Here is a 22,296-nt window from a genome sequence, read left to right on the forward strand (position 1 = left end):
TTGGGAACTCCCTATGGCACTCCCCACAGGGATTGACCGCCTGATGCAGGTGAACTTCCCCCTCAAGCTCTGCCAAAGATCCCACACAGCACCTGAGATGGGTGTGACCTACCAAGATGCCAATCAGCTTGTTGACTGCGAGACATCATAAGCAAGACTCAGCCCTTGAAACCTTATCTCTGCCTTTGGTGTACCCCCATAAATAAACCACCAGAGCCATTTTGTCTTTCTTGTATTTCCAGAGCCCATGTGGACTAGATCTATCAGGAGCTTCACTTTCTGTAAATATTTCTGAGTATTTGAGCTTTGTTTTTATTACTAATTATTTGAGATTGTAGGTCTTAGGGTGGCTTGGATTATCCTGGGCAGAAAGAAGACCCCTTAATGAGAGGCTGGCTGTAGTCCCCTTGATAGTGCCTAGTCCCAAACCATTCTTAATTTTGTTTTTAATTTGTAAAGTTTATTTTTTTACAATGAATCTTTTTCTGTGGGAAACCAGTGACAAAAGATGAGTGTCTGTACTGGGGTCCTAAGCAAATACAGAGGATATGACAGCACACCAGAACAGATACACGGCAACCACCGAGAAGCAAGTCTCACAGAATAGTCAGAGAAAGAGAACTTGGGTGTTCTTATAAGCTATTTTGACAGGGCAAAGCCAGGATACAGGTTGTCCCAGATCCACCTCATGCTGAACAGTGCTTCTTCAAAGGTCTGTCTAGTACAACCAGGGGACTGGTTATTAGGGCCTCATATTACATATAAAGGCATGATATTCAAAGATGGGAATCACTTGCTTAGAGCGGACAAGTGCTAAGAACAATAAAATCAGTTTGACATTCAGTACTTGTGTACTAGGCTCTGGACTAAGAACTAAGAGAAGACTCTTTCCATCATCAAAACAACGTCAACTTGTAAGTACTATTGTCAACAGGCATTTTCTCCCTGATGAGGAAAGAGAGGTTAAGGGAGGTTAAATAACTCGGTGTTGGGATTTCTGTCATGGTTCTCTCTAATCTACTCTTGAGTACGACCATAAGTCAAGGTAGCCACTCTCTAGGAGAACCTGGACCAGGAGGTTCCGGTGTGCCAGTCAGTGAGACCCAATGAGGTAAAACTGAAATGAACGAAATAGAAGAAATTTGTTACTCACAGATCCCAGAGAACTTAGGAGCACTGACAGGAAGTCTGGAGGCAAGAGCAGGAGAGTTGTGGGACCACTCCTTTATTAAGGCCCCAGGGGCTTTACCTGTTGGGCTTTCCCATGGGTGTTGTGATTGGCCAAGTTTTAAGTGACTCTGGTGTTATTCCTGTCAGTGGCTGTGGGCGTGTTGCGTTTGGTCAGTGCAATGAGGAATAAGTGGCTGTACTGCAGTCTGTTGGGGAAGAGAAGTTTCAACCAGGCCAGCCCTGGTGGGGTATGGCTGGGTTTGGAGCAATTTATGTTGATGCCAAGGCAAAACAAAACTATATTGAACACATTTGACAATTTGGCCAGTGTCATTCACTTGAAAAGTGGCAGAGCTGAGGGCAGAGCAGGCAGGGTCCAGGATCCAGCCCAAGTCTTCTGAGTTTATCTCCAGCATGGAACCTGGGAGTAAGACGCAGCGGACAGCACGGTGGCTGAGATAGCCAAGTCAGAGGTCAGCTGCCCTTTCTTCCAGAGCTGGTCACTTATCAACCGAACCTCTCAAAGTCTGTTTCCTCAGAGGAGCAGGGCTCAGCTGTGCTGAATACCTGACAATGAACCCTTCTAAGTTATTGATACTCGTGAAAAGAGGCAGAAAGGAATACACAGAGGAGAGCTTAGATAAAAGAAAAATTATGTACACCAATAATTCAGTTTTTAAAATTCCTGATTAGCCCATGGGAAAAAAAAATCCAGAAAAAGTCAAGTTGATTTTGCCAATTTTCAAATCAGAAAGCAGAAGCTCAAGGGATAGAAGGGAAAGTGGGAACATGATTTTCTCGGTCCTCTTCTTACACGACCCATCAGGTTCCACAGTCGATCATGTCTTCTACCTTGAGATGCTTTCTTCTCCTAACGTTCAGGGCTGCAGTCTGGTGAGGAATTTGTAATTGGCAATAATATTGATGTTATCCTTAACTCTTTAACTCCCACTAAGTAAATATTACTTTTGAAATCCAGCCTATATAGATTTGAGTCCCATCCTAGTATTAGTTCTATACAAATACAAAGGATGTGTCCCATGGCAGAGTGCAAGCATTGGTCACAAGAGTGAGACAGAGTGGTGAGCATGAACAAGGTAGCTCAGAAGGCAGAGGCAGTAATGACACATATGCGTAATCAGTAGGAAAGGGTGCCCTGTGACCATCGGGAGCAGGGGGCCTCAGAAGTCCCTGTTACCTGCTTAGGAGCTGGAATGGGAGTGTCTGATTATCGTTGCTGCTCAGATTCTTTCCCTGATCTCCTACCAGATGCTGCACTAGGTGCTGGGTGTACAAATGAACCAAGTAGGGCACAGGCCCTGCTCTCAGGAGCTTATGGGATGAAACAAATCCAGGGCTACAGTTTGAGTCATGAACACACAGAGAGGATAGGGTGCTGTGCAGGAGGGGCTCCTCCCAAGGGGGCTTCTGAAGAGCAGTCTCTTGAGCTAAATCTTGGACAGCAAGCAGGATGTAGCTGCATGCAGAACACAGTGGGTGAGGAGGCCGATGGACAAGTCTCCAGCTGTGAAGTTATAATCCACTCAATAAGAAGGAACCCAGTGGGGAAGGGGCAGAAGACAGCCCAGTGCATGGGGGTGAGCACATGGCAGGACATGAGGAGTTGAATGAGATGTCCGTCACCTAGGCCCTTGTGGATTAATTTAAGCAATTTGAACTGATCTGAAAGCTGGAGGATACCGCTGCAAGACTTAAACTGGGAAGGTAGACACCAATAGGCTGGTGTTTTAAGGAAGAGCTTCCTGGCTGCAATTCAGAGGACTGCTAGGAGTGGGGAGTGGCTCGGGTCCCACTTGGAAGAGGATGAGGGTTGACTGAATTGTGTCCCCCTCACCCCCTGCCAAATTCATATGTTGACGCCTTAACCCCCAATGTGACTGGATTTGGAGACAGGGCCTTTCGAGAAGTACTTAGGATTAAATGAGGGAATAAGAGAGGGTGGAGTTTGGTAGTTCAATGAGTGGTGTCCTCATAAGAGGGGGATACACCAGGGGCACATGAGGACACAGTGAGAATACAGCCACCTGCAAGACATGGAGAGGGGGCTCAGGAGAAACCAAGGTCCATTGACCTTGTACTTTCTAGCCTCTTGAATTGAGAGGTAAGTTCCTATTGCTTAAGTCATTCAGACTGTGTTATTTTGTTACAGCAGGCCTAGCACACCAACACCAACAGTGTTCTCTATAAGTTTTAGAGGTTGTAACAGTAATTGTGGGAAGGTCACAGTGTGAAGATAGGTCATAGGCCAGACTGACATACTACCTAGGTTAGCATTAGATAACCAACACATTGCAAAATACACATAATTATTTGTGTGCAGCATGAGCATTAGGCCTGGACTCTAAGTGATGAACTATAGTTTTGTCAGCTTCCCTACTCCCTTAGTACCAGGGATTGAACCCAGGGGATCTTTAATCACTAAGCCACATCCCCAACCCTTTTTATTTGTTGAGACAAGTCTCACTAAGTTGATGAGGCTGGCCTTGAATATGCTATCCTCCTGCCTCAGCCTCCTCAGTTGCTAGGCTTACCACCACACCCAGCTCAAACCAGCTTTTGAATAGGTTTTCTTTTGTAGCTCTCTGCTGTCTGCAGTGAGGCTTGTCAGTTTTAGGATGCCTCATCCTCATATCTGCCACTTTGGATGAGGAAAATCGTGGCCTGCTAAGGGTTCCTTTCTTCTGCCCATCACCTATCTGGGGTCTAGAATGTTGGTCACAGTTTGAGTTACAAGCAGCAAAGACCACCCTGGCTAATTCAAACAGGACTAGAAGTTTCCCTGGAAAAGTCCTCGGGTGACACAGTGTAGTGTCAATGAACTGAGCCCCAGGAGCAGCAGCATCAGGGAAGGAACATGCCTCATTTGCTCCCAGTAGTCATATCCTGTCACTGAGCTCTTTCTGTGTGTGTGCTGCCACTTGAAGAGTTGATTGTCCTAGGACATGTCCCATTTGGTACATCCTGTTACAGTAACTCCTTCCCTCACATGGCAACTAGGTATAGAATATACACCTGGCATCTTTCCAGGTCATGACCCTGCTGGTCAGATGTGGGGAGGCAAAGGGGGACCTCACTTCCACAGGGAGGTCTGCCTTGTCCTGGGTCTGGGCTAGCTCGTGACTGGCATGGTCTCATTGCAGAAGGAAGGGTTTGGGAAAGACCACCGAGCTAGACACACTTAGGTCAAGGGCCAGCTTTCTATTGAGAGGAGGGTAAATTGTTCTTTCTTTCTTTCTTTCTTTTATTTAAAAAAATAAATGACAGCAGAATGTATTACAATTTTTATTACATGTATACAGCACAATTTTTCATATCTCTGGTTGTATATTCGTGTCTTCATACATGTACTTTAGATAATGATGTCCATTGCATTCCACCATCCTTGCTAATCCTCTGTCTCCTCCCTTACCCTCTTACCCTCTGCCCTATCTAGAATTCATCTATTCCTCCCATGCTCCCCCTCCCTACCCCACTATGGGTCTGCCTCCTTATATCAGAGAAAGCATTCAGCATATGTTTTTCTGGAATTGGCTAACTTCACTTAGCATTATCTTCTTTAGTGCCATCCATTTACCTGCAAATGCCATGATTTTATTCTTATTGTTGAGTAATATTCCATTATATATATATCACATTTTTTAAATCCATTCATCCACTGAAAGACATCTAGGTTGGTTCCACAGTTTAGCTATTATGAATTGTGCTGCTATAAACATTGATGTGACTGTGTCCCTGTAGTATGCTGTTTTGTTCTTTTATTAAAAGTAAATATGAGGGGCTGGGATTGTGGCTCAGTGGTAGAGTGCTTGCCTAGCACTGGCGGGACCCGGGTTCGATCCTCAGCACCACATAAAAATAAAGGCATTGTGTAGAGTCCATCTACACCTAATAAATTTTTTAAAAAGTAAATATGAGTGGGCTGGGGATATAGCTCAGTTGGTAATGTGCTTGCCTTACATACATAAGACCCTGGATTTAATACCCAGCACCACCACCAAAAAAAAAAAAAAAAAAAAAAGGTAAATATGAGCAGGCATGTACGGAGCAGTTGTGAGTGGTCAAGAGTTAATGATGATTAGTGTGATTCTGTGTACCTGAGGGCCATTAAAAAGGTAGCACAGGGGGCTGGGGATGTGGCTCAAGCGGTAGCGCGCTCGCCGGGCATGTGTGCGGCCCGGGTTCGATCCTCAGCACCACATACAAAGCTGTTGTGTCCGCCGAGAACTAAAAAAAAATAAATATTAAAATTATTTTTTTAAAAAAAGGTAGCACAGGATTATCATTAAGGATATGAGTACCATTCAATGGTATTTTGTGTTGGTTTTATGTTGATAGGGAAATTTGGGATGGAAGTCAGGGATCTGTGCTGCTTTTAACAATTCACAGCCCCTTGGAGGGAGATGAGCGAAGGAAATGGGTGTGTGTGTGTAGAGAAGAGTAATGAGGGAATGTCAGTCCAGGTGATTTGTACCATTTCCACTGGAGGCAATGAGGAATCCATAAAGGTTTTCGAACAAAGATATATTTCTGGTATTTTACTAGTTTACTCCAAGTAGCAGAATTGCAGATGGATTTGAGGTATGAAAGGATAAAATGTGCCCAAAAGAGCTGGAAAGAGATTCTAAGTTCCTAAAGAAACACGGGATCAAGAAATCCTTCTCTACCACTGACCTGCATACCTGGCCATTTTTATTTTTTTATTTACAGAAAGTGTCTGTGTTTCAGAGAACGGCCTTAAACGTGCTATCCTCCTACCTCAGCCTCCTAAATTGTTGCAATTACAGGCATGCCCAGTGAGGACAGAGAGATTTTGATGAAGAAAGAATATGTCCTGGGAGTGATACCAAATACTTAGGTATGTGCTGGGAAAAGCAGCAGGGAGATAAGGAAGTGGGGTCTCAAAGGACTCCCAGATTACAGGGAAAGTTCGACTGGGGGAGGAAATTGAGTTTGAAGCAAACAACATTCACCTAGAAGGTCCAGCCAGCATTTAGAAATGCAAGAAAAACTTGAGATAGCAACACATAGCCTTCAAAGTAGCCAAGGAATGGAGCCTCAGGCCAAAAGTCCTTACCTCCAAGACCACAGGGCTGTCACATTGAGACATGCTATTTGAGGGACCTACTATGTACAGGCTGACAGGTGATATCACTAAAAATTTTGCACCAGAGAGGCCTGAACTTCCACAGCAACCCATGCCACGTCATGCTAATCTTTCTTCCTCTTAGTAGGCCAGACCACTTAGCTTATGGAGCGAGCTAGAAAACAAGTGATTGCCACATGAGAAAAATACTTCTTTCCTGTGGCTAGATATTCTATTTGGAAACATGTCCTGAGACTGCCAGGCTCACCACATGGTAGTCAGCACTGCTTACCTTCAGGAGACGGTTTCTTGCCTCAGAGGATTAGTGCAGATGTATTTAATCCCTAACGGACTCCAAGAACTGAGAGTCTAAGTTAAATTCTGACCAGAGCAATATCTCCGTCTCTCCTTCCTTCTCAAGTGGGGGGAAAATGCTAAAAGAAAAGGCAGCATCTATCGACTGGAAATCAAGGGAGATCCTGGTAGATAGGGGAGAGTTATCACAACTATTTATGAATTTATGCAATTAACTAAGAAGGTAAGGTGTAAGTGTTGGAAAAGGAAACTAGTTAGAACTAATGAGCATTCAAAACAGCCAGATTTAGACTCTAAATTTCTTTTTATAGCAGTCATACCAAATACTTAGGAATCAGGACTGAATAGTTTCATGTGTATCAACAATTAGTTTAAATAGAAAAGGAAATCTGGGTCCCAGGTACTTTTGGGCATAGTCACATCCTGAGATGGGAGCACTAACACCAGAGCAGTTTCCTGGGGGGGGGGTCCCTAGCATTCCGTGTGGTCTTCCCTTCATGTAGGCTCTCTTCACCTGGTGCGCCAGAGTCTTCCCCACAGAAACCCAGGGGCCGAGTCCTGTTAGCTTGGCTCAGGAGTGGGCTCTGTCAGGCCAGATCTGGATTGTGTTTCCTCACGTTGGGGTGGTGTAAAGTGGGGAAGAGTGGACCCCCCCAGAGCCACATGGTCTGAGAGGAAGGAAGATGCCCATAAGAAAACTGAGGTGTTTGCTGGGCATGATGGTGCACGCCTGTAATCCCAGTGGCTTGGGAGGCTGAGGCAGCAGGATTGTGAATTCAAAGCCAGCCTCAGCAAAAGTGATGTGCTAAGCCAAATCAAAACTACTCTAAGATTTCATCTCACTCCAGTCAGAATGGCAGCTGTTAAGAATACAAGCAACAATAAGTGTTGGCGAGGATGTGGGGGGAAAAGGCACACTCATACATTGCTGGTGGGTCTGCAAATTGGTGCAACCAATCTGGAAAGCAGTATGGAGATTCCTTAGAAAACTTGGAATGGAACCACCATTTGACCCAGCTATCCCACTCCTCGGTTTATACCCAGAGGATTTAAAAACAGCATACTACAGGGACACAGCCACATCAATGTTTATAGCAGCACAATTCACAATAGCTAAATTGCGGAACCAGCCTAGATGCCCTTCAGTAGATAAATGGATAAAGAAAATGTGATATATACACACAATGGAATACTACTCAGCATTAAAAGAGGATAAAATCATGGCATTTGCAGGTAAATGGATGGAGTTGGAGAATATTATGCTAAGTAAGCCAATCCCAAAAAACCAAATGCTGAATGTTTTCTCTGATATATGGATGCTGATCCATAATGGGGATGGGTGGGGAGCATGGGAGAAATGGAAGAATTTTAGATAGGGCAAAGGGGAGGGAGGGGAAGGGAGGGTGCATGGGGGTAGGAAAGATGGTGGAATGAGATGGACATCATTACCCTAAATACATGTATGAAGACCAAATGGTATGGCTCTACTTTGTGTTCAACCAGAGACATGAAAAATTGTGCTCTAGATGTGTAGTATGAGTTGAAATTTTTTCTGTCATATATAACAAATTAGAATAATTTAAAAAAAGAGAATTCCTCCTATAAGTAGGGAAAGAACAAAGAACAGATCACTTTATAATCTTGGGATAAGGATGACCTTCTTATAGAAAACCCAAATACCAAAAGCCATAAAGGAAACATTTAGGATTACAACTTTGGCAAGAATGTGAAGAGCTAAGCATCCACAACTTTGGACTGGTAGAGCCAATTTGAATAATAATATAGTGGAAGCCAACTTTGGGTAGGAGGGGTGAGGAATTGAAACCATGGGCACTTTGCCACCGAGTTCAGCTTCAGCAGAGGCTGCTCTTGAATTTACAATTCTGCCTCAGCCTCTCAAGCTATTGGGATTATAGGTGTGCACCACTACATGCAGAAGTAGCAGCCAAATTTATACACACACACACACACACAGAATTCTCTAACATAATCGGCATCTGTGAAAGGGTACGCACACACACACACAAGAAATCCATGCAACATTGCTTCTAATAGCCTGAGGAAGGAGAAACACCCTAAGGCACCTAGCAATGGAGGGATAGTTAAAGCAGCTAATCCTGCCATAGGGGAGAATACTCTATAACAGATCTGCATGGCAGAGCTTCATGCTCTGAAGTACAAGAGCTCATAAGACTAAGTCAAAAGAGCATGTCCACTTTTATATAATGCAAGTATAACAGTGGCCAGGAAGGCCTGAAGGGACATGGCACAGCTGACCACCTTGTAAGTGATGGGTTGATTGCAGAATGGAAGGTGGAACAGAGGAAAATTATTTTTATGAGCTTGTGTGGTGATTAAATGATTTAAAATAAAGCATTGTTACATATTATCTATTTAAGGAGGCAATGAAAAATGGTCATCGAGTTCCTCATAAAAACAAAGGAGAATTGAATCAGAGGAAAACCAACTTAGTTTCTTTAAAAATATACATTTATTAAAACTTTGAAGTTACTTAAAATTTTGTTCAAGTCAGAGGAAAAAAACAATATTGGCTCTATAAACCTAGATGTCCCAGGAAGTCGATATCAAAGGATTTAGATTTCAAAGAATTCCTTATAAAAGGATTAATATCACATTCCTTGTTGCATGGGACTTAGATTTCTCTGAGGATCATTTTGCCCTGAAACCACAGCCATGGTGAGTTAGCAGCGGAAATGTTGGATGGACAGGAGAGGTTTCTATTCATTCATCCTAATGCAGCCAAGAGCACATTTCTCAGTTAATGGAATGCAGTTTCTTCTGCAGTTCTTTGGAGCAAAGAGCCTTTAGACTCCCTATTTCCCCCACTCAGAAAAGAGCCTCTGCGGTTTAGTCCTCACACCTGAGTATATGCTGAAACATTGGCTGAACATGAGCTGAAACATTGGCTGAATCATCACCGCAGGACTCCCTGTAGCATGGGGGTAAAAATGTCTCTGGGAGGAAGTTTTCCTGAGTTCTTGTCTTCTTATCTGAAATTGTCACTTAGCTGGTCATGGTTAACAGATAAAAATGGGTTTAAAATGTTAGGAAGTACGATAAAATCGATAAAATCGTGTGCAGAAATAGATGAAGATAGTTGCTAAAAGGCACGACATAAAAATCTGGACCAGAAGATTTCTCCAAAACGTTAGTGGCAAGGGTGTCCTAAAGAAGTCACAAAAGCCATCCTACAAGGGACAGAGAGAAGAGAAGAATTAGGTTTCCTGATGCTCAAAACCTGAGCTCAAATACACAGGGGAGGCTGGGGGTGCAGCCCAGTAGTAAAGTGCAAGCATCGCAATGCACAGGCCCTGGGTTCAATCCCTAGCATAAAACCAAAACCAAGCAAACAGAAATATTAAAAAACCCAATATGCAGGAGGTTCCAGATTAAACAGTAAAATAACTCTTGTATTTAAAAAGAAAGGGGATTCTGACAATAGGCAACTTGTAGCTAGGAGCCCATCAGAATTTGTAAGAAGTCCAACATAGTGCACAGAAGCAACCATTTAACTTTGTCACCTAGAGCGGGAACACTCTAAATGGAAGAAGGGAGACTGCCATGAGTAATCACACTCTTTTCTGAACAAAGAACCTATGCCATTAGGGGAACTGCTAAATCACTAGATTAAAAAACTATCACCTGAGATAATAAGGCAAGAGGCTCCATTTAGGAAGGGAATTAAACTCCAGGTTGTGGCATTTTATTTCTAGCCAGAAAATAAGGGTAAATCCTGTTTACCCAGTAGGATAATTTCCCACTTATTGATGTTAAGAGATTATTCCTTAGTCACTGTTGATTAGCAAAAAAAAAAAAAAAAAAAAAAAAAAACACCAAAAAACCAAAAACCAAAAAACACAACACCCTCCTAATTTCCTCTTTAGGTGCAGAGAGCCTCAGGTACCCCATCTGTTACCAGAGAAAGGCTACATGGAAATTGACAAACAGACTAAAGTTTTTTTTTTTTTTTTTTTTTTTTTTTTTTAAATTACCAGTTTCTATAGTTTAGCTGTATTTATCCTGTAATATGGGTCACTCCAGTCCTGATTCAAGACTGGTGAGGAGGGGATGAAAGAAACAAGGGGTCTAGCTCAGAATCCAAGAGTCATACTGTGGGCTTAAGTGGTCAGCTTTCCTTGGGTCCAGGAGCTGAAAATTAATCTCCAGTGTAGTGGCACACGCCTGTAATCCCAGCAGCTCGGGAGGCTGAGGCAGGAGGATCTCAAATTCAAATCTAGTCTCAGAAATTTAGTTAGTGTCTCATTGAATTGCTTGGGGCCTATCTCTAAATAAAATGTAAAAAAGGGCTGGGGATGTGGCTCCGTGGTTAAACACCCCTGGGTTCAGTCCCCAGTACCAAAAATCATCATCATCATCATCATCATCTCCAACCGAAAGTCTGGGGCCTGGAAGGTCCCATCAGCAGGGTTCAGGGGATTAGAAATGAAGGTCCCCACTGGTGACCACACACTCTGCCGGATCTTTCTCCAAAAGTCATTTAACAAGCAGCAGGAGGGGAAAACCCGCCTGGCCTGGGCTGCATTATTGTTGACTTTACTAGTTGGGAATCCCTACATGAGTGAACCCTGCAGACCTAACAGAGTTTCCTAAAAGCTAGTTAAGGGGGCAAGGTCAAAGCTTGCAGACCCAAGTCATGCTCAATTAATTGGAGCCCTCTAGCAAGCTCAATTTCTGCCAATCTGACTGCCAAGAGAAGAAACCCCGGACATTCACCAGCCTTTCCCGTGCTGCTGAACCCAGACTTTTCACTTTCAGGAGAACCCCCGCCCCCCGGGGGCTGATGGGTCGGGGTCCCCCTCAGTGCTAGCAGACCTGTGCTGCGTGGTGCTCACCCAGCCGCCTTGAGCCTCCAGCCAGGCGCGGTGCCGCCCCACGAGCTGAGCACAGAGCAAGTCCACGAGACGCCGACTGTCCAGGGCAGCTTGGTCCCGCGTGTGCGGCCCGTGGGTGTCCTGCGGCTTTCTCTCCAGCAACGTCCCTGCGAAGGTCACAAGCATCACCACACGGCCCCAGTTGAGGGCCTGGTTGTCGGAAAGAACAGCCTCTGCCATCTGTGCCATCAGCTCGACGCGGTTACCTGGGTGCCCGCGGTAAAGGGAGAAGAAGGGCTCGTATCGCTGTTGTAACCGGGTGGCCGCAGAGCGCAGCACGGCGGCCTCGGGAGTGGACGGCGGCGGCTCGGGGGTGCCCGGCTCCCGGGCACAGTACTCCAGGTAGTCGGTCAGCAGCTGGGCGGTGCGCTCCTGCAGCAGGTCTGCCATCCTCTGGCCTCCGCACCGGGCCTCGACCCCCGCCTTCTCTCTAGAGCCCACTGCGTCTACCCCAGCTGGCGCCAGGTTCCTGTTTTTCTAAGGTCGGGAGAGAAGCCTTTGATGGGAATCCCACTTGCACCTGTGACATTCTATAAGTGAGTCCCAGAGGTTTGCGGGAGTTCGCGTGTGTCTGTAGCAATCAGGAGCAGTGCCAGACTGGGATTATTGCTTAGTTCTGGGCTCCGGGATTAAGAACCAGAGTTGACAGTCCAAGCTGGGCATGGCTCTTGCCTTTCCTTTAAGGCCACACAGCCCGCACTGACTGCTCTCCAGCAGCCATTAACCAGCATCTCTAAATTGGAAGAATGCATTCAGGTGTGTGTTGATTTCTTTGGTTGGGTGTGGCAAAAGGGGCAGGAAACAGGGCTAATTCTCCTGGAGGCTGCTACAGTGCTGTATTCATTTGCAGATGTTAAGAGCCTGTGGGGTGCTAGGCCTTTCCCCCTTTGCACTGGAGATGTGATGAAGAACAAGACATATGGTTCCTGACCTCAAGGACCTTAACTTCTAGAAATGGGTGGACACAAAGGAATGGACCATTTCTTTAATTATAATTATCACTATAATAGGAGAAGTTGAAGTATTCAGTTATTAGGAGGCAGCTGCTCCTTGCACCACCATTCCTATATTGCTTAGAGTTCTCATTTCTTTTACTGACCAATTCCTTATTATTCCAATCTTCTGATACAGTAAAAAATCTTCTATTAAACTTTTTCAGTTCATATTACTCTATGGTTTCTTTCTCCTGATTGGACACAGACTGATATAGAATTGGTACTAGCAGTGACATTTCTGAGGTTCAGTGGTCTGGAACATGTTTTAATATCCCTTCCAGAGTAAAAGACAAATCTGCATCACCTACAAGAAAAAATAAAGAGGGGTTGAGGTTGTGGCTCAGCGGTAAAGTGCTTGCCTAGCATGGGCAAGGCCCTAGTTTCAATCCTTAGCACCACATAGAAATAAATAAGTAAAATAAAGGTATTGTGTACAACTACAACTAAAAAATAAGAAAAAATAGTGAAAGAAAGAAAGAAAGAAAAATGAGACACAGCACTTAGTAGTTATCTTAGTCCATTCAAGTAACTATAACAGAATACCATAGACTAGATGTCTTATGAAGAAGGGAAATTTGTTACTTACAATTCTATTGGCTGAAAAGTCCAATGTCAAGATGCTGACAGATTCTGTGTCTGACAAGAGCTCACTTTCCTGGATCATGGCAGTTTTCTTACTGTGCCCTTACATTGCAGAAAGGGTAAATGAGCTCTCTGGGGCTTCTTTTATAGGGGTAGTAGTCCTATTTATAAGGGTTCCATCCTTGATCTAATCATTTTCTAAAGTCCCCCATCTCCTAATACCATCATGTTGGGGTTTAGAATTTCAGCATGAATTTTGGAGGGATACAAGCATTCTGTCTGTAGCAGTAGGCCATTTAGGTTTCACAGGCAACATATACCACATTTGAGTGTTCTACTTCAACTCAGTCTACAGGCTGGTGAATTGGGGACCGCAGTAAAAGAAAGCTGTGCAGAACATGCAGGCTGCCATGAGGCTACTCCACCCCTTGGGTCTTATGATCCAGCAGATCTAATGGTACTTGCTGTGTCAAAATATGCTGTATGCAACCTCTGGCAAACACTAGTAGACGATGGTTGGAGACCACTAGAATTTTAGCAAATTCTATTACTTCTTCTGAAGATGACTTTTCTCCTTTTGTGAAGTAGGCTGTGGCTTTCTACTGAGCCTTGGTAAAGGCTATAGGCCTAACCATAAAGAGACTACACAGCTTGAGTCCCATCTGAACTCAATGTTGTCTAGACTACTGAGTCATAAAGCTGGATGTATAGAGCAGCAATCTGTCATCAAATGGGAATGGCATATGAGAGACTGAACTCAGGCAGGTTGAGAAGGAACAAGTATATAAGCAGGTTGCCCAGACTCCTTCAACCCCAAGGTGCTTTCCCTTCCCCTCTTTCCATGTGTATGGTCTCTTGGGGTGTTGTTTAGGCCAGTTGATCGAGGAAAACTCAAGCCTGGATTACAGATGGTTCCATATGATAAGCTATTTCCATATGAAAGTGGATAGTGCCAGGCATGGTGGCACAGACCTGTAATCCCAGAGACTTGGGGGGCTGAGACTGGGGGACTGTGAGTTCAAGGATAGCCTCAGCAAATTAGCAAGGCCCTAGGCAACTTAGTGAGACCCTGTCTCAAAATAAAAAAAATAAATAGAGCTGGGGACTTAGCTCAGTGGTAAAGCACTCCTGGGTTCAATCCTCAGTACAATTAAAAAAAAAAAAAAGTGAATAGCTATGGCATTCACTCACACTTAGGGGTGACTGTGAAGGACACTGGCAAAGGAAAATTTACTCAGTGGGCAAAAATAAGAGTAGTGTGTTTGTTGTCTACTTTGCCTGGGGTGAGAGATGCTTAGAGTACAGATCTACACTGATTCATGGGCATTCCTGATGGTTTTCCTAGATTGTCAGAGCCTTTAAAAAAAAAAAAAAAAACAGGAGTGAAAGACCGATGATAAGGAAACACTGGGAAGATGATTATGGCCGGAGGCCTCTGAATGGGCATAGACTGTGAAGGTATTTGTGTGCTGTGTGAATGCCTGCCAAAGGGCATCCACTGCAGAGACTCAATCAGGTGGACCAAAATAAGCACTCTGTGAAATGTCAGTCAGTCTCTCTACCTAGCTGTTTGCTCAGTGAGCAGGAAGGTCATGGCAGCAGGGACAGACGGTATGTACAGATTCAAAAACATGGAATTTCCACTATAGAACTTGAGCTGGCTAATGCTACTGTTAAGTGCCTGATCTACCAATGGGAAAGATTCCCATCAGAGTGAGCCAAATGAGAGATGTTGTAAGAGAATATAAATCTATACACATCAAATTCTTATTTGAACTGGTTAAGTATCATATATGCAAGAGAGTCATGATTCTACTATTCTGAACAATATATTTTAACAATAAGCACAACTTTTCTTAGATTTAGAGAAGCTTGAGAGTGAGTAGGAAATATCTGCCATTGGTAACTCTTTTATCAATAGAACTAAACAATAGATAAAAAAATTATCTCCCACACAGAATTTCCTATTCACACATAGTGCCAAGAGGCAGTTTGTAGTCAGACATGATTAAAATCCTGGCTCTGCAGCTTTGAAGCTGTGCAATCATGGGCAAGCTATTCAGCACTCCTGGCCTTGATTTCCCATCTCAAAAATGAAGATAAGTAAACGTCTGCATCCCAGGACTGTGGCCAGGAGTATATTAGTTGATGTATGCAGAGTGCTTAGCACAGTGTCTGGCATGCTGTAAAAGCTTGCTTTTGCAGAGAAGTTTTTGATATTCATACGAAATAACCAGGGCTCCAACCCAGGCTCATTTGTTTTACTCAAACATACAACTGTCTTATCTATGTGATTTCTGTTTTGTTTTTTTTTTTATTTTGAAATTTTGCAAACAGCTTGTAGCTGCCTTTTATTTTTCTGCATTTTTACATAACAGCTTTACTGAGATATAATTTATATACCATAAGACTCACACCTTTAAAGTATGTAACTCAGTGATTTTAGTGTATTTAGAGTTGTGCAATCTCACCTCCATCTAATTTCAATACTCCAAAAGAAATCCATTCAGCAGTCAAACTCCACCTCCAGCCCTAAGTAACCACAAATCTACTTTCGGTCTCTGTGGATTTGCTTATTTGGACATTTCGTATAAATGGAATCATATAATCTGTGACTCTTTGTGTCTTTCTTTCACTTGGCACAAAGTGTTCAGGGTTCGTCCATGAGGTAGCATGAGTCAGCACTTCATTCCTTTTTATTGCTGAATAATAGTTCATTCATCCATTCAGCTGTTGTTCAGCATTTGGGCTATTTCCACTTTTGGCTATTATAATGCTGCTATGAACATATGTGTTTGGGTTTTGTGAGGACAAACTTTTCTTTTTTATTTTATTTATTTTTTTAGTTACAGATGGATGCAATACCTTTATTTATTTATATCTATGTGGCGCTGAGGATCGAACCCAGTGCCTCACACATGCTAGGCAAGTGCTCTACCACTGAGCCACAACCCCAGCCCTAAACTTTTCATTTCTTATGAGAAGAGACCTAAGGGCAGGAGGCTGCCTGTTACTGTGGAAAACACACAGGCTGGAAACAGTGACCTCAACTTCATGGTTTCTTGTTTATGACAAAGTCAGGCATTCACAGTGGTGTGTTGGTTAGCTAACCTCAGGTTCCGAGACAAGCACTTCCTGTTGTCAGTTTTCACATAAGTGAGATACCATTCTTACATTCAGTTATTGGTATTTATTTATGGGGGTTAGATTAACCATAGCACCATTTCTGATCCCGTCTCCTCACTGGAGGCTCTGCATCCTTTTTGTAATACAAAATATAAAATAACTTCATATCTTTCACCAGAATCAGCCTGAGTTAGCCCACGGGGGGCCATAGTCCCTGTGGCTGTTAGCAGTTCTGAAAGCTGGCCTGGCTCCAGACAAGTCCTGTCTAGAAATGAGAAGTCCGGGGTCTGCCCTGAAGAGTGATCCAATTCTCACTCACAGACAGGATCTGGAGACAAGAAGATCCCCCAGGGGGCTTCCTCATCGTAATCCTGGCCCCTCTGTGCCTACCCAGTGCAGCCCGAGGAACCATGTTTCACCCTGCTGTTGACTGGGAAGGTTCTCAGCAGGCAAGTTTGGGAAATGAAGATCTACAGTAAATCCCTGTTCTCCAGGCCTGGGAGAAACAACATGGCCTCAACCCCTGCCTCTGTTAATCTTCCAACCTATCATTGCTCTTACCCGGGATTCTAGAGGTCCTCCTTAGAAAAGGTTTTAAGCAGGTCACAGGCTCCAGTTTCTCTTGGGCCCTTCTGACTGCCTCTCTGGGACCCTCTGTGACTTCCCATGCTGCCCAGGGTTGCCCCAAGCCTCCTCTGAGGGCCTTTCCTAGAGGCCAGCTCTCCTTAGTTATCCTGGTTTCTTCTTTTCTAAGCTCTTCTAAGGCCTTAATGGCCCCCAGGGAGTTCTCACTCAGAGGTGCCTGAAAGGGCCCACTAGCTTCTTCTTCTTCTTTTTTTTAATATTTATTTTTTAGTTGTAGTTGGACATAATACTTTGATTTTATTTATTTTTTTAAAATTATCTTTAGTAACTGGGGATTGAACCCAGGGGAACTTGACCACTGAGCTACATCACCAGTCTTTTTTATTTTTTAAAGAGAGAGTGAAAGAATTTTTTAATATTTATTTTTTAGTTATCGGCGGACACAACATCTTTGTTGGTATGTGGTGCTGAGGATCGAACCCGGGCCGCACGCATGCCAGGCGAGTGCACTACAGCTTGAGCCACATCCCCAGCCCAATACTTTGATTTTATTTATTTATTTTTATGTGGTGCTGAGGATTGAACCCAGGACCTTGCCTGTGCTAGGCAATCACTCTACTGCTGAGCCACAACCCCAGCCCCTAGCTTCTTAAAAGTATGAACCAGAGCCCCTGAAGGGGTGAGAGGGAGGAAGCCAGGAAGGGGATGAAGAGAGGAGAGAAAAGATGGTGAGGGGAAGAGAGGAGGAAGAGAAATGAGGTAGGGATAAGAATAAGAAGGAAGGAGAAAGAGGGAGAATGAGTAAGAGGAGTGAGAGGGGAGAGGGAAGAAATAGGAAGGGGACTGGGAAATGACAGAGAGGGGGCCAAAGTTTTGAGTAGGCATTTCACCTACTTTACTACTGTCCCATTTCATAGATGAGGAAACTGAGGTTGAAAGATATTTAGAATTATGTATCCTGCATAAGTGGTAGAGCTGGGAACCCAAGGTCCTCACTCTTTGTCACCATACCGCCCCTCCTAACTTATGGAGGAGCCGAGTGTCAGTGGGGCCAACTTCTAGCTAGTTGGAATTACATGAGCCCAGACACACAGGCCTTTTCAAGGCCTAGAACCTGTGCTGCTTTTAAACCACCAATCACCGAGAGGAGGGTGTGGAAAGGGTTGGAGGGGAGAAGAGAAGTGGACACGGAGTGTCTGCTTCTGGCTCACCCCAGAACAGGGAAGGTCACTGGGACCCCAGGTTCTTATAGGCTGACTGCCTACTCTCTAAAGCAGCTGATATGATTTTGTTCCACAAATATGTCCCACAAACACTGTTGACTCTACACATCCTTTCTGCCTAAAGTTTCTCTCTGGCTGGGGAGGAGGTTCCCTGAGGCTCCTCTCTTGCCTGGGACACATCCTTTGCGCCCCTTCACCACAATTGGTTCAGCAGGTTGTCCCCAGGTCTGCTACAAAAAAAAAAAAAAAAAAAAAGAAAAATTGATTCAAAAACTACACTCAGTATTATTTTCAATATGCAAAATACAATTTATTACATGGAGTTTACCCTTGAGTCTCCACATGGCATAGTATATTCCAAATAAAGAATTTCACCAATAAATACTAAACAGCACCCACTGTGAGAACATGGACTTTGGGGAGAGGTGGCTTCCTGCCCAAGGCATTCTGTGGAATACTTTCATCTGGCCTTGAAGTTGCTCTCTTGGTTGGAAAATCTTGGGCTACTTTGCAGGTGGACTGATGATGCTTCCACCCCCAAACATGGACACTTGAACTTGCTTCCCTGAGTGCAGTGGGCTTTCCTTTGCCCTGTGTTTCTTCACTTCTGGAAGCTAGCAGGTCCAGGTCAGAGTAGAGAGACAAAGAGGTGTGTGGAGAGGGAAGGGGTGACAGCTCGAGGTCAGTGAGTCCCAGGCAAATTCTGGGATGTTCAGGAGCAGAGCTCATCCCTTAGGGTTGACCCTGTCAGCCGTTGGACGATTCTAAAACATGGCTCCTCTGAACCATGCTCCCTCTAACCCTGAGCTCTCAGGAGGCAGGAAGAGGCCATTAATCTTTTCCTCTCTACCCTGGCCCTGGTGTCTTATAAAAACCCTTGGTAAATATTTGCTCTGCAAATGATTAAATACAAGTACTGTGTTTATTTAAAGTGAGTTTATAGAACAGCTGATCTGCTTGATTTTGACTGGTGGGCCCATCATGATGCTTGAATAGTTTTGAGGGTGGGCTTGGCACTCCCACCTCCCCAGTGCTTATGGGAGTCCAGGCCTTTCCCATGTCTGTTCCAGCTCCAGCTGTGCAAGGGCCTCTTGGAGAAGCAGGCCCTGGGGCTGGGCCGACAAAGCCAAAACTACCACTAGGAAAAGGGCTGGGCAGAGCAGAGAGGGGACTGGACAACCCAGGGGATATACACAAATAGCCTCAGCACAGCAAGCACCTGGCCGGTCACACCCCAGGCCACCCACAGGGCAAGCCTCGCCTAGGAAGGATTTGGGTCTCTGAGGTGACCTTTCAGTCCCCTAAGTAATGTATCTTTTTGTATCCACCCCTCCCCCCCTTTTTTGACAGGGGTCTGGCTATCTTGCTCAGTCTGATCTTGAGCTCTTGGACTCAAGCGATCTTCCTACCTCGGTTCCTGAGCAGCTGAGACCATGGATGTGTGCCACGGTGCCTGGGCACATGTGAACTTTTTGAATGAGCAGCTTACTAAAACAAAGAATAGATCTCTACAACTTAAAATTAAAACAAAGAAAGGGAAAGAAAGAATAAAAGGAATCTCATAACAAAAAGTACTTGGCATCTTCTAGAAGGAACTGCTGAATTTCAAATAAAGACAAAACGTTCTTTTGATATTTTTCTCCAAATATATGATGAATAAATACATTATTATTCAAGATCTATCCATCAATCTGTGTATGCAATTACAATTGCAGTGCAATATATATGAATATAATTTATATGGATAAGATCCACTTTGATCCAAGTGTTTCCACTAATGCTACTAATAGGTTTTTAAATAAGTTTACTGTCCTATGTTCCCACACAGGAAGGTTTTGCTTGCTCTCAGAAGCATTGTGTTACAGACAGCATTCAGCTCTTCCCTCAAATGAGGAAAAATGCCCTAATACATTTATTTAGGCATATACCACATCAGCAATGTAATTCATGAATCAAACATCCTGTCTGTTTTATGCATATTCCTGCTTCATTTATAACAGTGTACACAGACAAAAATGTTCTATCTCAAAAAAGATGACAGGAGACTGAAAAAAGATAATTTTATAATAAAAACACATTTTTAAAAAGTGATTTTGTCCAATGACATTTGGAATTGGAATTTTGTTCTGTCACAGGCCAATTAACATATTCCTCCTTAGACAGTCCATAAAACCAGCACTTCTAGAGCAAGGTTCCAAAAGTCACAGTGTACGCTAAGAAAAAGCAGATTTTAAAGTGTTCTGAAAATGAATTTGATTCAAGGAAGTAGTATGAAATATTCAATTGCTGAATTCTATGGGCAACAGAATGAGTTGAGTTATTCAGAATAAACTTGAAGTTATTTAGAATAACCTTAAAAATGGATAAACTTTATAAATAGGTCAAAATGAAAAATACTGTTCTTCAAAGTATTCTTGTAGTGCTGAAGGCTCATGAGAATGTATTTCCAGGGGCGGTGGTTTTAGCAGTGATGCTGAAGATGCTTAGTGAGCTTTGAGCTATGCAGCTGATCCCTTAAGCTAAACTGCAAGAAACCCTAAGCTCTTCTAGAAGGTCTATCTATTTACAGGTGAAGATTTCACATTCCATCCTCAGGTACGTATGTGTGAACTGTGAGATGACGATTATGCCCAGACCTGTGAAGACAGATAATTTTTAATTCCTTAGTAGTTAACAACTTGTCTCACTTGAACTTAAGGAGATAAAATCAATCTATCCACTTGTATGCACACGGCACACGCATGAACTCACTCCATCAAACTAGGGTACTCACGTGCCTTAGGAGGAAAACATTTCATTCCCAGCCACCTGAAGGTGCTTCTGGGGATCTGACTCCCCTCTCCCTTAGTTAATCATCCATAGGCATCTGTGGCCTCTTTACTAGAGACTGGTAGCTCTTTCAGATTGAGAACTGAGCCATCTGTACCCCAATAGTTCACTGTGTTTGTCAATAAGACACTTAGATGAACTCACAGAAAACTTTTTGTTTCAGGAATTTTGTAAAAATTCTTTATGTCTATTTATCCTAAAACTAGACATTCCATTTGCCCACTTTAGAAATAATGTCCAAGTCTCAGGACAACTTAGAGCATCAAATGACTGTTTACTCTACCAGTCTTTGAAATCCTTCCCTCACCCAGGTTCCAGCAATCTTAAAACTATCATGCCACAGACATGCCCAATCCTAACCAACTGCCTCTGTCCTAAGACCTGCCTTAAGCCAGACCCTCACATGTGCCTCTGCCCTCCCCTTCTGAGATGCTACTAAGTCTCTGTCAAGTTTGTGATCCTTCATATTGACTTGTGGAATAAACTTGCTTTGCTTAATGAATAGGCTATTTTGATGATACTTTGAGGGAGCCAATGGTGGACAAGGTCATGGAGCTTGAGAATCTGAAGAAAGCCACGAGGGCTTGTTTCACACACACACTTTGTAAGACCATTTTAGGAGCTTCACAGGCTTCCTAAAGTGTCTGTGGCCTGTGTCCCTTGTCATAACAAGGTCATCAGTAAGAAGAACACAGCAAAACTGGGAGGAGAGGCTAGAAATCTGGTGTGCCAAAGGTTAGGATCACAAGAATTGTCCCTCAGGGTCAAAAGCAGCATTGTGGATTATTGAGCCCAGCTATCCCTCAACTTGACGCTGACACATGGTTGTCCAATCTGTGCTTGAACACCTACCTGTGCGGATGGGGCCCTCTGCACCTCTCCAGGAAACTCCTTGCCTCTATGGCTGCCCACAGAGCTGAAGTGATTGCTGCCTGGCTGACCAGCCCATCTCAGCCTGCTCTGCCCTCTCTGCTTTAAGGAAGTCTGGTCACTTCTCCCTCCTGTCACACCCGGAACAGTAGAAACACATTTCACTTACTCTCAGGGTATGATCCCACGATCCTGAGCAGAAAGCAGTCCCGTCAGGAGAAACTCGGAGAGTACTGACGCGGTTTTCGTGCCCAAACAGGATGGAGACTCGGGTGCCTTTGAGAACATCCCAGACGTTGATGGTATAATCATTGTATCCAGCAAAGAGCAGGCGACCTTCAAGTGGGTGATATGATGGTTATTAAACCAGTTTCCTCCCTCCTGCTTTTCTTCCGTCACTCACTCGCACATTCATTCACTTATTCATTCAATCAGTAAACAGTATCTTAGGCCACAATGTGCCAGGCCCTGCACTTTGCCTTTGGGATTCAAGGAGGAAAAAGCACAGTTGCTGGCCTCATGCTGGATGTGTGGCAGAGAGAAATAAATCACTGTAATATCATGTGACCATTCTATAAGGACTT

General features: G+C 43.9%; 2 protein-coding genes across 2 annotated transcripts in view; both read right to left on the reverse strand.

The window, feature by feature from the left end:
• Window positions 1–9,654: 9,654 nt before the first annotated feature.
• Window positions 9,655–11,892, reverse strand: Bcl2l10 (BCL2 like 10). Its single transcript, XM_026389957.2, has 2 exons — window positions 11,464–11,892; window positions 9,655–9,798 (listed from the first exon to the last, which is right to left on the reverse strand). The coding sequence occupies exons 1-2, from the start codon at window positions 11,890–11,892 to the stop codon at window positions 9,655–9,657; spliced, it is 573 nt and encodes a 190-aa protein (XP_026245742.2).
• Window positions 11,893–18,337: 6,445 nt separating this feature from the next.
• Gnb5 (G protein subunit beta 5) overlaps window positions 18,338–22,296 on the reverse strand; it is a 40,437-nt gene continuing 36,478 nt past the window's right edge. Inside the window, exons 10-11 of the mRNA XM_026391782.2 lie at window positions 21,882–22,048; window positions 18,338–20,649 (exon numbers count right to left, since the gene is read on the reverse strand). Coding sequence (XP_026247567.1) covers window positions 20,638–20,649; window positions 21,882–22,048 — 179 coding nt within the window. The 3' untranslated portion in view covers window positions 18,338–20,637. The remainder of the gene's footprint in view (window positions 20,650–21,881; window positions 22,049–22,296) is intronic.

Source organism: Urocitellus parryii, chromosome 6, assembly GCF_045843805.1.
Source record: "Urocitellus parryii isolate mUroPar1 chromosome 6, mUroPar1.hap1, whole genome shotgun sequence".
Taxonomy (NCBI): domain Eukaryota; kingdom Metazoa; phylum Chordata; class Mammalia; order Rodentia; family Sciuridae; genus Urocitellus; species Urocitellus parryii.

What these genes read in the sequence shown, in the direction of transcription:
- Bcl2l10 (XM_026389957.2), bottom strand. Translation starts at nt 11,892, where the DNA reads ATGGCAGACCTGCTGCAGGAGCGCACCGCCCAGCTGCTGACCGACTAC. An exon ending in TGGAGGCTCAAGGCGGCTGG is followed by an intron (nt 9,799 to 11,463) that starts GTGAGCACCACG and finishes TGTCCCTTGTAG; the next exon opens with GATGGCTTTTGTGACTTCTT.